Source organism: Gadus chalcogrammus, chromosome 14 (genome assembly GCF_026213295.1).
Source record: "Gadus chalcogrammus isolate NIFS_2021 chromosome 14, NIFS_Gcha_1.0, whole genome shotgun sequence".
NCBI classification, from domain to species: domain Eukaryota; kingdom Metazoa; phylum Chordata; class Actinopteri; order Gadiformes; family Gadidae; genus Gadus; species Gadus chalcogrammus.
The window spans coordinates 24,625,330-24,640,361 of NC_079425.1; the positions used below are offsets into that span (position 1 = coordinate 24,625,330).

The following is a 15,032-nucleotide window of genomic DNA, read 5'->3' on the forward strand; positions in this document are numbered from 1 at the left end:
CTCTCTCTCGAGGATCAAGAGAGATGATTGCTCATAAACACAACAAACCAAAGAAGAACCAGCATCACTACAATGAAGTGCACTATAATGGAGTGAATGAGGAACACATCGTAACAAATAAAACCAATGATCTGAACCATGGGTAGGCAGCAGTGCCTGTGGGCACCTGGTCGACCACTGGGCCCACATGAGTCGCCCACAGAGCATGTTCTCAAAATAGCACTAGTCACCAAGGAGCTCTGTCTAAAAGTATTTTTTTTAATCAAAACCCTTGGATTGATTTCGATTTAATGGCAATGATGATTATTGAATATAAAAAAACAAAACAAAAATGTTTTATGAACTCTGACCTTGATTGGACAGTTTGATATGGTGCGCACTCTTTGCTGAGACCAGCTAGCGAGTGCAGCTACGATGGAGAGCTAGATGCGGTTTTACCCCAAAATAAAGAAAAACCTGGCTGCAAAGTGCCTCGTTTGTATCAAACAAGTAGCCCTTGGTATTGCCCAGCACCCTTAAAGTAGCTCTACGGTTCAAAAAGGTTGGGGACCCCTGATGTGAACAGGGGAGCTCATGTATCTCACCCGTAGACCAGCAGGTTCTTCTCCACCCGGAAGCACTCGGTGCGGCCGTAGCTGTTGAGCCGGTCGTGGGCGCGGCGCTGCCTGGGCTTGGAGACGTCTCCGTCGCTCTCGCCCTCGGACAGCTCCGCCAGCTCATCCTTGGTGGTGCTGAAGGGCCGCGTCTGCTTACGGACCCGCGGAGTGTCGATCACCAGGCTGTTCTGAGGGCCGCAGCGGGGGGGGGGGGGGGGGGGGGGGGGGGCGGTCAAATACTATTTCTATGTTGGGGGGAATATTTCTCTTCTTCAAATTGTACAGAATGTGGCCTTTATGTTTTCATTTTGCACAAATATTGAAATACTTTTAAATCTGTGAAATGAGATTTTACTTCAGGTTAAGGGCATCAAATGGCCAAATGTTGTTCTTCATGCTGGTAATATAATTGACAGTTAAACGCTCTGTCAGAATCTCTAACAGAACCGGATAGTAGCCTGAAGTCACGTTCTAACCCCATGCAGACCAACGGAAAAAAAGTAAAACCTAAACCCTACAGGAGCTCCATACACATCCATCAAAGGGAGTACTCACTCTGCCGTTCACCATCTCCACGTCGATCTCCGCCTTCTGGGCCCACTTGTCCCAGAAGTTGGGGTCGTCCAGGGAGATGTCCGTGCGGTTCCCAGAGGCCACAAAGCTGGCCTAGAGAGCAGACACCAGAATCACATGAATCAGACCATCATGCCTCATATCATCATCCCTAATGCCCTTCATCCACTCTGCAATAACTAGAGATGATCCGATACCATTTTTTCCTTCCAGATACCGAATATATACAGATACAGCATCTAGCATTGTAACTATTAATAGCACTGGTTCTTATTGAAGGGTTCTCTTAGGATGACGCAATGTAAAGTCGGTTCACTTACTGTCAATTTTCTTTTTTCAGAACTACATTAATTACATTTATAATCTATAACACCGTTGTGTTTGTAATGTTCTTTGACTGTTTGGTAAAATAAGCTAGTCATGCGATGGTATCAGATTGACGCATAGACTTGCGGACTCCCCGATACCCGACACTGCATCTTAGGCAGTTTCGGAGTCATTTCCAATACTGATGATCCGGCATCGGAACGACTCTAGCAATAACCTAGACAAAAGCATCAACCAGGTACGGCCGGACAGACGGGGAAGGGGTGCGGCCCCCGGGTCCGCGTCCTGGGGCGTACCTTGGCGAAGGTGGACCCCCGGCCCTCTGACTCGATGGTGATGGTCTTGGTGCGGCGCTGGAGGATCTGGTCGATGTCCTCCTCGCAGAACTTGGCGCCCTCGTCCTCATCGTCCATGATGGCTCCGTAGGCCCCTCGCCTCAACAGGTCCTCGATCTCCTTCTTCGACAGCTGCTGCTGCGTCGCCTAGGCAACCGGAGGGGAGAGGAGGAGGAGGGGGGCGGATTGTTTACATGGTTGGCTGGGTGAAGTTCTGCTCTGCTGTATTAATAGCACAAAGCCTAGATGGGCTTTTATTTTCCGTTATCCGCGTTTGTGTTTTCCCTCGTGGTTCCTGCCGTCGTGTCAGCTGCTCGGCGGCTTGGAGCCTCGATGGGCCCTTCTGGGGCCCCGGGAGCATGTGTTATAAAGAGCTCATGTTGACTCGGTTTGATGTTCCTCAAGCACAGGAAGCTTCTGTCAGCGCGCCGCACTTCAGATCCACACGCATCAACACGGACGCGGAGAGCTGCTGATGTTCTGCTCAAGGGCTCCCCAGCAGGGAGTCGCTCTTGTGTTTTAATGATCGCATCCTGAGGGCTCCCTTACCCGTTGTACCCAGCATTACACAATTAAATGATGCAAATAGAACACGTTTTTCACTCCAGCCAAACTAGAGTAGACCTGAACCAAAGTTAAAGACATACATCGTCTTAGCAATGTCCAACTGTGACGACCGCAATAATAACAGTGATTAAGCCTTGAACTAATTAAAATCTGAACGTTCACAAACAGGACAAATGTGTGCTATGAGGACAATTATGAAGCAATTCCGTGACCATTCACCATGAATGAATATCATCGGTGGAAACCGCATACTCCCTTTCCCCGGGCCAAAATATGCCTAGATTTATTTTTTTGATATATTTGGCAGTACATGAAAAGGAGTGAGAAACAAGCGCTTTTGCTTCAAGCACCTGGCTAATTTCCCCCAAAAAAAGAAGTAGAAAGCCAGGGGAGGGTCAGAGAAGCAGAGGGGAATCCCATTCAAATATATTCTTCCACAAACTGACAAAATGTTGGTGTTTCCTGATGCGCTTTCTCTTTCACGGATCACCCTTCTCCTCGTTTTCAGATTTACAGCTCTCACAGAAAATCGATCAAGCTTTTTTTGTTTTAATTTTCTGGGTACCCCCTGCATTACTCCAAAGTACCCCTAGGGGTACGCGTACCCCCATTCGAGAACCACTGCTGTAGAACACACTAGACCGGGTCACTCACCCCTCCTCCTCCAGCACCTCCTCCCGGTCCCCCTCCGGCCCCTAGGCTGTTGTCCCGCCCGCTCATGCTCTGGAGCACAGCCTTGTCCAGGCCCAGCTTCAGGCTGGCCCGATCAAACATCTCCCGCTCGTACGAGTTCCTGGTGATCAGGCGGTACACCTTCACAGCCTTGTTCTGCCCGATGCGGTGGCAGCGAGCCTGAGCCTGGAAGCAGAAGCACAGCGGGTTAGGAGGCGTTATACACATTAGGTTTGAGCCGATGCTGCTAAACTAAAGGGTATAGAGTAGACTTAGACTTAATCCAGAATTAACTAACTTAAAGGGGACATATTATACCACCAGGTGTGAGTGTGATTAGCCTTACAAGCCGTTTCGAAAATCAGCCCCATATTACATCACTTTTGGGCGTGTCAACCTAGATCTGTGCTAGCACCTGGTGGTATAATATGTCCCCTTTAAGTTAAAGGCTATAAAGCTTGACTCACCAGTTTCAAACTGCAATGCAACGACTAAAACAGTTTTCAGCCTCTAAAAACCTACGATTTGACGCGACACGTTTACAAATCGGACGAAAGTGAAAGATATTACAGGGGAATTCCTTGATCATTTACCAGCTCGATTATGTGCACCGTGTCTAAAGGAGACGTCAAAGTCCCAGCAGAGGATTTCCATTAGCCTTGATGGAACACAAGTACATTGTGTTTGGACAGTTGTAATTATCCGCCTGCTCGTCACAGCCACGCAGCCGTGTGTCTTTAGCTTTAACGTGTTCACTATGGAGGCCTCGCAGTTAGACATGAGAAACAAAGGGGATCCCCTGACGAAGGGGAAGGTGTGTAGCAAACTGAGGTGTATTAAGGTTTGAGGACCACAATGGAAATAAGTCCTGGACTTTATTGTGTTTTTATCCTCAATTGTATTTGATGTGTGTAGGGCATTTGTTAAAAAAGGTGTGTAGGACACGGAGGAGTCAGGTGTGTAGGACACAGAGGAGGAGTCAGGTGTGTAGCACACAGAGGAGGAGTCAGGTGTGTAGTGTAGCACACAGAGGAGGAGTCAGGTGTGGAGGACACTGAGGAGGAGGAGTCAGGTGTGTAGGACACAGAGGTGGAGTCAGGTGTGTAGCACACTGAGGAGGAGGAGTCAGGTGTGTAGGACACAGAGGAGGAGTCAGGTGTGTAGGACACTGAGGAGGAGGAGTCAGGTGTGTAGGACACAGAGGAGGAGTCAGGTGTGTAGGACACTGAGGAGGAGGAGTCAGGTGTGTAGGACACTGAGGAGGAGGAGTCAGGTGTGTAGGACACTGAGGAGGAGGAGTCAGGTGTGTAGGACACTGAGGAGGAGGAGTCAGGTGTGTAGCACACAGAGGAGGAGTCAGGTGTGTAGGACACAGAGGAGGAGTCAGGTGTGTAGGACACAGAGGAGGAGTCAGGTGTGTAGCACACAGAGGAGGAGTCAGGTGTGTAGGACACTGAGGAGGAGGAGTCAGGTGTGTAGGACACTGAGGAGGAGGAGTCAGGTGTGTAGGACACTGAGGAGGAGGAGTAAGATGCCGTTACCTGCAGGTCGTTCTGGGGGTTCCAGTCAGAGTCGAAGATGATGCAGGTGTCGGCGGCCGTGAGGTTGATGCCCAGCCCACCCGCCCGCGTGCACAGCAGGAACACGAAGCGGTCCGAGTCCGGCTTGCTGAAGCGGTCGATGGCCGCCTGCCGCATGTTCCCCCGCACGCGCCCGTCAATGCGCTCATACAGGTACCTGTGACGAGGACCAGAGGGAGAGCACCCAACGTTTAAACATCAAGAAAGCAGTTTGAAGCAGGATTGTAACGTGACGACACAACACGGTTAGAAGGACAGACAAGGCCCTATTTTTACGCAGTATGCAGTGATTGTGTTTTGCATTTAATTTCAGTGGAATGCAAACATCGCCAATGAATATGGCGCGTCAAACAAAACGTCAACGCGCTTTTGTGAACACGCTCTTTCACAAAAATCCAGACGCAGAACTGCCACCAGACAGGCCGCTGACATCTCAAACAATTCCCTGGAAGAGGACTCGACACTCCTGCAGCCACCGCCTTCCTCTTCAGCACACAGAAATACCCGTCTCATACAAGGCCCTTGCATCTTTGTTGAGATGGCCTTGCTCTTCCATTCTCTCTCTCTCTCTCTCTCCCCCCCTCCCTCCCTCCCCCAGTGTCTCTCCCTCTCTCCCCCCCTCCCTCCCCCCTCCCTCAGGGGTCTCCCTCTCCGTCTGGATCTGCCCTCTCTGGCAGGGCAGAGATGGGAGAAGGAGGGGAGGGGCGGGGGGGGGGCAGTAACCTGCTGTTGAACTCAGTGCGCCGCGTGCATTTTTAAAACCTTGTGCTGGAGGTTTAGCTCGAATGGGTGGTTGGGGGGGGGGAGATGGAGGGAAATAACAGAGACAAAACTAATTATATTTGCATGACCCACAGCTGACCTTTTTGACTCTACAGTGACCCATTTTGTGAATGCCTTGCTAAATGTCTGGCAGGCGCGCATAGAGAACACACACACACACACACACACACACACACACACACACACACACACACACACACACACACACACACACACACACACACACACACACACACACACACACACACACACACACACACACACAAATATCTAATGAAAAAAAGGATTTGCATAGATGGAGAGGCTTAGTACAGAGTGTTCAAGAAAGTCTGATTATTATTATTATTCATTCTACAGCATATACATATGATTTTCTAGAAAACCTGCTTCATGATATATTACTTGTACATTCTGTACGACAAGTGCCATGAATATTTCTGGAGAGCACATTTCCCCTTAGTTCCCAGTGAAGTACTCGCCCTTTGTTTCACCATACCAGTGACTCTGTGGAGGGGAAGCCAGACCGACTGCTTGCCGTACCATGTGATGTCCAGCTGACAGTTCAACAGCCCCCCAAAATAACTCTTACTAAAACACAATTTCAGTCCCTGCCAAGCCGCAGAAAAGTCAGGTATCCACTTAAGTCCATTAACACTGTCAGCTATAAAGAGAGGTCATCATACCCGGACAGTAAAGGGAGATATTGCCTTAGCAGGTAGGACAGGCCTCGAAAGAAGAGCATGGATTTACTGCCTGTTACGGACAGTTTTGTTATATTTCTTCAGGAGCAACACAAGGTTGAAACCTCTCGGGGGAAATTAATGTGAGTGCACATCTCAAGCAGATACTCACAGAAAACACACTTCCATCGTGTACTTTATTTTACCTTCTTCAATGTTATTTTTTTTATCCCACTTGCACATGAGTTCCCAAACCCGCCTCCGCCAACAAAAGAGGTAAAGCCCACTGGTGGCAGACTCCATTAAGACTAAATGACGGCGTGTAGCCGCGTGAAACCGCAGCAGCACACATAAGATCGGGCCCCTGTGCAGCGTTCATCTGGCCCTGCTTGATTATTTGCCGGTAATGGGCAGCGTTGCGTCTCAGCCGGTGCTAAACGCCTCCTGCGCTCCCCTCACCGGGGAGCCCTGCAGGCAGGATTAAGTGTTTCTTTTCAATCAGAATAAAATCTAATAAAAGGCGGGCGAAGGGGTGGATTTAATATTCACAGTGCAGCGGTAAGCAAACCCCAGACGTTTTATAATATAAGGACAAGACTGTCGGCTTGTAGAAAACACAAGAGAAATGGAGGAGAGGAAAGAAACGGATGACGGGGACACGGTGACAAATCCTCTCCGGGGATCTGAGTGAAGTTTGTACGCGAGGACCGAGACGACGCAGAGTGACAGCCGGACGGGGGACAGCACAACATGCTTCCTTTGGAAACAGTTCTCAGATCTGGATTCTGGCTCGTTGGATTGGGATGTTATGGTGGCAGCTTAACCATAGCACCGGGATAAGGTTTGGTCTAAGTACACTTAATAAATGTTCCCCATACAAGCACTTAGTTTATACGTTTTTGTCTCTGCATCACATAAACCTTTAAACCAAGAAGCTTTTGCATCTCAGCCAGCCAGCCCTAAACAGGCAGAGGGAACGATGACTCCTCTCCTACGGTCACTAATGTGCTGTGCTGCTGGGTCATGCTTTATGTACTGTTACTCTCCGTTATCACTGCAGGAGGGTGTGGCTAAGGTGTAGTGTTGGTTCTCCTTATGATGTACAGATATTGTCTGTAATTGTTGTGCGAAGCATAGTGTTGGTTTCTCCGTGTCATGTACAGTTTTGTGTAAAATATTTTCACCACCAGGGGCTGACTAACTAACTGAATAACTAACTAACCAACTGGCAGTATAACAAACTAACCGACTAACTAACCAACCGTCTTTGTAACTGACTGACTAACTAGCTGACTAACTAACCAACTGACAAGCTTGGCCACGGTGGTTGCCCTAACCTTCTCTGGATGAGGCAGTCTAACAGACTAACCGACTAACTAACCAACCAACTAACTAACCAACTGACTAACCAGCTTACTAACCAACTGACTAACTCCTCCACGGCGGTCGTCCTCACCTCCTCTGGATGACGTAGTCTAACTAACTAACTAACTAACCAACTGACCAGCTCCACCACGGCGGTCGTCCTCACCTCCTCTGGATGAGGTAGTCTAACTAACTAACTAACCAACTGACCAGCTCCACCACGGCGGTCGTCCTCACCTCCTCTGGATGAGGTAGTCTTCCAGGATGTCCAGGCAGCGGACCATCTGGGAGAAGATGAGGACCTTGTGTCCGCCCGCCTTCATCTTAGGCAGCAGCTTATCGATGAGCACCAGCTTGCCGGCCGACTGCACCATGGCCTGGAGGTGGAAGTCCATGGCCGTGGGGCTGTATACCTCCCTGAAGTCCTCCATGATCTTCTCCTCTGCTCCTGGGGGGGGCGACAGAGACATGGACGTGGTCAGCTTCTTAACCACAACCTCCACCACAACCTCTAGTTTGGTTGTCCCGCTAAATATCTAGGACATTATTATCATGGTAAATGGATTGCAGTTATACACCGCCTTTCTAACCAGTGGCCACCAAAGCGCTTTACAATATTGCCTAAGATTCAACCATTCATACAGAAGGCGGGGTCAGCCATGCAGGGCGACAGCCAGCTTGTGGGGAGCATTAGGGGTCAGAGAAGTCATGCTCAGGGACGCCTCAACTCAGCTAGGAGGAGCCGGGGGTCGAACTAGCAACCTTCCGATTACCAGCTAACTCCCTCTTCTTCCTGAGCCACGTGCCGCAATATCATATCTTTTTTGTCTTATGTATTCCATCATCAATTCACTGGATGTGACGAATAACCGACTATGCAGCAGGTCCACCAAGCGTTCCACCAGGCGAGAGGGGGGGAGTACTTCTCACATCCAGCCAGGCTTTGCACATTTCTCCTCTCCGCAGAGAGACTAGTGCGGAGAGAACGCCATTGTATTGAAAGAAAAGACCCCGGCACTGAATGGAGTTGGGATCGCTCTCAAGGACAATTTCGGTAGTAAGTGGTAGCTTACCAGCGTACCGCGGTAATACACCTAGTGAGCTGAAAGAACTGAAGAGAGCCGGGGCCAGCCGCAGGTTGAGTCAGGACTGGAAGTGAACAATAGAGCCGTAGCATATTCCCCTAGCGTCGTAGCGTCCAACGCTAGCTCCTTCCGCCGCTAGCTCCACCCTCCCTAAGCTCCTTCCCTCCCTAGCTCTTTCCCCCCCAGCCCCTTCTCCAACCCCCTCCTCCCCTAGCCCCATCCTCACCTAGCTCCTTCCTCCATTAGCTCCTTCTTCCCCTAGCTCCTTCTTCCAATCCAGTTAATAACCCAGAGAGATGAATCCAGTTCAAGGTACGGACACTGAGCAGACAGTGTCCGTACCTTGGATTGAGCTCCACATTGTGACCGCACACTTGTGCAGGCTTCAGAACATGCACTTAAAAGAGAATCAATTTGAGCGTGATAAGATGTTAAAGCTCACTCAGTGGACTGTACCAAGTGCACTATCATCTATCACTCATACATCTAGATGGACACGCCCACTTGTGATGTCGCAGGGCTTGCATTGGCTAATCACCCTCACAGCAGGTGGTAAGAAAAGAACACCAGTTCCCTAGGCGTACCTTTGATGAGGTAGGGGTGGTTGCAGCACTTCCGGAGCTCCATCATGGTGTTGACCAGGTTGGGCACGTTGGACTGGCCCACGCCCTTGGCCAGGAAGGAGAAGTTCTTCTCCAGGATGGCGCGGTAGTATTTCTTCTGGATGTTGGTGAGCTCCACCTCCACGATGGTCTCCTCCTTGGGGGCCAGCTTCTTCTCCACGTCCTCCTTCAGGCGCCGCAGCATCATGGGCTTCAGGATGGCCTGCAGCTTCTGAACCTGGGGGGGGGGGACACGGCGTTAGAGAAGATCAACGCCGCCGAGTTCACTAAGAGGGGTCTCCCGGTCCCTGCGCTCAGCAATAAAGACTCATTTCTTTCTTCTTTCTTTTGCATTTTTATGCGTTATTAAAGAGTGAGGGAAGAACATGCAGCAAATAACCACAGGTAGGATTTGAACCCTGTTCGCTGCGTTCAGGACTGAGCCTATATGTTCCACGCCCTACCCGGTGAGCCACCAGGGCGCCCCATAAATACTGATTTCTTTTTGGTTTACCGTCCCAACTTTATCCAATCAGGGGAGATACTGAGAAATTGGTTGGCTTTTCACAAAGTCAGACGGAATTAAAGGATACAGAAAAATGTAATTATATGAAACAGCTTTTTGGAACCAGTTTGTGTTTTTGTATCGTAGACGGTCGAAATGTGTCGTAGATATTCCTCCTTACTTGAAACAGTTAACCACCATATGTCGGTGTGTGTGCGCGAGTGCGCCTACCATCTGTGATTTTCTGTGTAGGTTAGGTTTCATAATCCCATTGCGCGTGGTTTCAGTGTGACCCAGATAAAGAAAAGGAGCCACTTAAAATGGTCCCATCTGCAGAAGAGGGGTATTGATGTTGAAACGCAACAAAAAACACCAGTTGGGGAGGATAAAAAAAACAAACATGGCTGACCCACCGATGACTCCAGCTGTGTCTAAAGAGACTAATCGGGCTGCATATTATAGAAGCAGACAAAGACACAATCCTGTAATTGTGTGTGTCACCGTGATATTTCTAAAAGGGACTGACGATGCAAATGCACACTGTAAATGAAACCGATTGTTAGAACGGAGAGTAATCCGCCATGGCTCACACAGATTAGTGCAATTGATGATTTTTTCTCCCACGTCAAATTTGTGCCAAGAGATGTATCCTAGCAAGGGGTAGAACCCAAGTCCTCATTTTAATCAGGAAAAAGCCAGATTGCAATGCTCCCTTTCACCAGAGGTGCTGTTGTGGCAGTAAATAGACTGCATTTATACAGTGCTTTTCTAACCAGTGGCCACTCAAAGCACTGTGCAATACTGCCTAACATTGACCCATGCATGCACACATTGCCACACCGATGGCAGTGTCAGCCATGCAAGGCGACAGGCAGCTCGTCGGGAGCAGTCAGGGCGAGGTGTCTTGCTCAGGGATACCTCAACACTCAGCTAGGAGGAGCTGGGGATTGAACTTCCGGTTACCAGCCAACCTGCACCTCCTCCTGAGCCACATGCCGTCCAGTAAGAATTCCCATAAAACGCACGGGATCCTTAAAGCTGGATTACCTGCTCCTCCGTCTTGAGGTCTCCAAACTCCTGCATGAAGGTGTTCTCGGAGGGGAACCGCGCGGGCTCCAGGAAGTGCAGCAGGCTGAACAGTTCCTCCACCGTGTTCTGCAGGGGAGTCCCGGTCAGCAGGACTATATGCTCCTGCACAGGAACACCGGGCATCGTGTGTCAACACAGACACTTGTAACCACAGCTCCTGAATCACTTTATGTGCACATTTTCCAGCCTAATGAATTCAGCTACCGTTATGGTGAACAATTAGGGCAGCACAGTGTTTAACCGTTTATTCCGAGAAGAGAAAGTGTCTCGACGTGACAGAAAAGGAAGCATTTGTACTCGTACTTGTATTATGTACATGCGTATCTAATGTAAATGCCAATATGCAATTCTATCAATATTTAGCAATAATTAAATGGACTGAAACAGATTAGAAGGATTTCTAGTGCATGCTCAAATTCTCTGCAACTCATTTATCCATGGTTTTCATGCATTGTGTGCAGTGAGTGTGCGAGCGAGTGTGAGACTGAGTGACTGAGTTGGTGACTGAGTGAGTGCCTGAGTGACTGAATGCCTAAGTGAGTGAGAAAGTATGTGACTGAGTGGGTGAATTGGTGAGTGAGTGAGTGAGTGAGTGAGTGAGTGAGTGAGTGAGTGAGTGAGTGAGTGAGTGAGTGAGTGAGTGAGTGAGTGAGTGAGTGACTGAGTGACTGAGTGACTGAGTGAGTGACTGGGTGAGTGACTTACTGAAGTGACTGATGGGAATGACTGACTAACTGACTGTCGGGAATGACTGAGTGACTGCGTCAGTGAGTGAGTGAGTGAGTGAGTGAGTGCGTTTTTGACTGACTGAGTGACTGACTGAGTGCGTGCCTACCAGGTTCATGAGCTTGAAGCCCTCCAGCAGCTTGCAGTTCTTGTTCTTGAGGCGGTGGGCTTCGTCGATGATGACGCAGCGCCAGTCGATGGCGTTGAGCTCCGAGCAACCCCCCAGGATCATCTCGAACGTCGTGATGAGCGCCTGGAATTTGTAGGCGCCCCGCACCACCCGACCCTGGACACAAAGGTACCATGCTCATTTCTTAATCCAAAACAGGGGCTTTGTTACGCAGCAAAAACAAGGGGACGCACCAATGATCAAAACAGGTAAGCAGACATAATGCAAGTATAACAGCAGAGTATGGCCCCGTCCCGTTACTCTCCCCTTAACGAGAACACTTGCTTTGAGTTCCCTCCACAGTAAATTCCCCTCAAAGAGGGAAGTGAGAGTGAAGATCTTTTCCTATGAATTGGGACACCACTATAATTATTATTATGCAAATGGCGTAGCGAACGTGCTCCCCTACGTCATGCGCAGCATCGACGTGTCTCCACTACAGGAAGAAGCCTACTACAATTTTCATTCCCGTTTGAAAATGTGACCCTTGTGTCGGAAATAAGACGACCTACACATTCATCTAAACAGTTAAATCCAGTTTATGGTTAAATAATTAAACATAATGTATAACTGTTTGAGAAACATGGAAAAATTGCCACTTGTTCAGTTCGCAAGGTATCCTGGGTAATTTGTGATACTCCTTTAGCTGCAAATGAGGTACCGAGCTGGCTAGCTGACAAGGGATGATTTTAAGGGAAAATAGGCACTCCCTCTAGCTCAAGTATTGGAACACCCTACCCCTCCGCGGGAACGAGCTTATTCTGAGGGTAGGGCTTAAATCTAGGGCTAATGGGAGTACTGGGACGGGGCCCATATACATTATTCCACAGACTACACCATGCCATTCCCAAAGATATCTCCATAAATACAAATTATCATCCAAGCAAGCCTCACTCTGTGCCTTTCATCAACACCAGAAGGTAGAGCGGCTAAGACACAGCTCGAGCTGAAGGATGCTTAAAATATGCAGTGTCTGCGAGGGCATGCAAACGAGGGTAAAGGTTTGTGTGGCTACACGCGGTGACTTGTTATCTAATGCACTTCCTCCTCTCCCCTCGCTTTCTACACATGTAGCTATCGCCTTGACAACAGTTGTCATCGCAGAACTCCGTCACCCCCCCCCCCCCCCCCCTTCCCCTCAGGCAGACTGGAAGTGGTAGCGGCGCTCTGATCTGGCTCATCGCCGCTGACAGAAGAGACCTTCCTCTTAAGATGTGGAGGAGGAGGAGGAGGAGGAGGAGGAGGAGGAGGAGGAGGAGAGAGGCGCGGTGACATCAGAGGCTGCCTGGGAGGCCGGCCTGATGGCAGATCTGTTCCGTTCTCCCTCCCACTCCCGCTCCTACAGTACGTCTGGATATTTAAACGCTCCCAGCAGCAGCAGCTCCCTGCCACGGAGCCTCACAGCGGGCGCGCGTGCGCGTGGGTCGCCCGCCGCTGAGCGCATGCGCCCGGCGCCTACACAGCCAGCGGACTGTCAGCCCCGCGGACGGACGCTGTCGTCCACAAACCACTCCGAGGGAAGAGTGGCGCACGCATCCACACCTTTCTAGATTCCCTCAAATGCTTCGCCTAGACTAGTTAAACTAGACTCTGCATAACCTCCCCCCTTATAACACCCCCCCCCCCCCTCTTACATACTTATTGTATTTTTTACGCCCTGGCACTTCAAAATAGCACTAAGCATCGTGTAGCGTCATACCCTAGCTATCTCAGTTGTATACAGGCACGATTGTTAGTGCTTGACACTTGTTTATATCAACATCCTTACATCCTTATCAACATCCTTACTGTATGATCCTCCTTCTTCTGAAAAATCGCTGTGGATAAAAGCATCTGCTAAATGCCATAAATGTTAAATTAAATGAATGCCTAAACATAGCCTCAAAATGAATGATTCTGAGGTAACGTATAGTACAAATAACGTCGTGTATATACCACCAAATTTCAAATACTTTGGCCAGAGAGAGACAGGGCAGCGAGAGACAGGCCAGAGAGAGACAGGCCAGAGAGAGACAGGTCGGAGAGAGACAGGCCAGCGAGAGACAGGCCAGAGAGAGACAGGCCAGAACGAGACAGGCCGGAGAGAGACAGGCCGGAGAGAGACAGGTCGGAGAGAGACAGGCCAGAGAGAGACAGGCCGGAGAGACAGGCCGGAGAGACAGGCCGGAGAGAGACAGGTCGGAGAGAGACAGGCCAGAACGAGACAGGCCGGAGAGAGACAGGCCGGAGAGAGACAGGTCGGAGAGAGACAGGCCGGAGAGAGACAGGCCGGAGAGAGACAGGCCGGAGAGAGACAGGCCAGAGAGAGACAGGCCAGAGAGAGACAGGCTAAAGAGAGACAGGCTAAAGAGAGTCAGGCTAAAGAGAGACAGGCTAAAGAGAGACAGGCTAATGAGAGACAGGCCGGAGAGAGACTGACACTCCGCTTGCTCCAGGTCAGGGTCCAGGCCCAGTCTCCAGGCTTACCTGCGCGTCCCTGAAGTACATCTCGTACTGCTGCAGCATCTGCCGGCTGATCATGCTGCCGTGGTAGACGATGACGTTGTGGTGCGTCCAGGTGCGGAACTCGCGCTCCCAGTTGGCGATGGTGGAGAGCGGGGCGATGATGAGGAATGGCCCCCTGATGCCCACGCGGTGCATCTCCTCCAGGTAGGTGATGGACTGGATGGTCTTCCCCAGGCCCATCTCGTCTGCCAGGATGCAGTTCCGTCTGGGCATAGGGGGGGCGCGGTTAGAACCCATCGGTTCTAAGGGATTTGACCGTTAGAACCGACGGAGGAACCACCCAAGAGTGGAACGAGGAAAACCGTTCAACTAATAAAAACCATCCCCACGGTGTTTTGGGTGCCTGGTAATCCCATCATTTACCCGCACGCAGAACGCGGTTGACACTATAATATGACATTTAGGAAAACGCTTGAACGTGCAGGAGAACAGCGCATTATCCCGACCTGCTAAGGAAACAGCGAACAGGAGCCGAGGGAATACTGGCCGAGAGAGATTGTTTTAAGGAACAAAACACAACAACAACAACGGAGGCACATAAACCAAAGTGTAATAGCAGGCCAGGGAGAGGAGAGACAAGCTGTTGAACCTCAGTGCTCCTGTTGGGGGGGGGGGGGGGGGGGGGGGGGGGGGGGGGGGGGTGTGTGTGTGTGTGTGTGTGTGTGTGTGTGTGTGTGTGTGTGTGTGTGTGTGTGTGTGTGTGTGTGTGTGTGTGTGTGTGTGTGTGTGTGTGTGTGTGTGTGTGTGTGTGTGTGTGTGTGTGTGTGTGTGTGTGTGTGTGTGTGTGTGTGTGTGTGTGTTAGGCCCGGGCAGAGACATTCATTGAGTTGTCCAGTGGGTGGGGGTGTAAGGTCTGGAGGCTAATTACAATGT

At 50.1% G+C, this 15,032-nt stretch overlaps 1 protein-coding gene across 7 annotated transcripts in view; it reads right to left on the reverse strand.

The window, feature by feature from the left end:
• The window catches only part of chd9 (chromodomain helicase DNA binding protein 9), an 83,720-nt gene that overhangs the window by 23,173 nt on the left and 45,515 nt on the right, over positions 1 to 15,032 (reverse strand). For all 7 annotated transcript variants that reach the window (XM_056608328.1, XM_056608326.1, XM_056608322.1 and 4 more), the window contains 10 exons: positions 14,121 to 14,364; positions 11,595 to 11,771; positions 10,718 to 10,861; positions 9,148 to 9,403; positions 7,716 to 7,926; positions 4,612 to 4,807; positions 3,053 to 3,256; positions 1,793 to 1,978; positions 1,152 to 1,262; positions 585 to 784 (listed from right to left, as the gene is read on the reverse strand). In XM_056608328.1, coding sequence (XP_056464303.1) covers positions 585 to 784; positions 1,152 to 1,262; positions 1,793 to 1,978; positions 3,053 to 3,256; positions 4,612 to 4,807; positions 7,716 to 7,926; positions 9,148 to 9,403; positions 10,718 to 10,861; positions 11,595 to 11,771; positions 14,121 to 14,364 — 1,929 coding nt within the window. The remainder of the gene's footprint in view (positions 1 to 584; positions 785 to 1,151; positions 1,263 to 1,792; positions 1,979 to 3,052; positions 3,257 to 4,611; positions 4,808 to 7,715; positions 7,927 to 9,147; positions 9,404 to 10,717; positions 10,862 to 11,594; positions 11,772 to 14,120; positions 14,365 to 15,032) is intronic.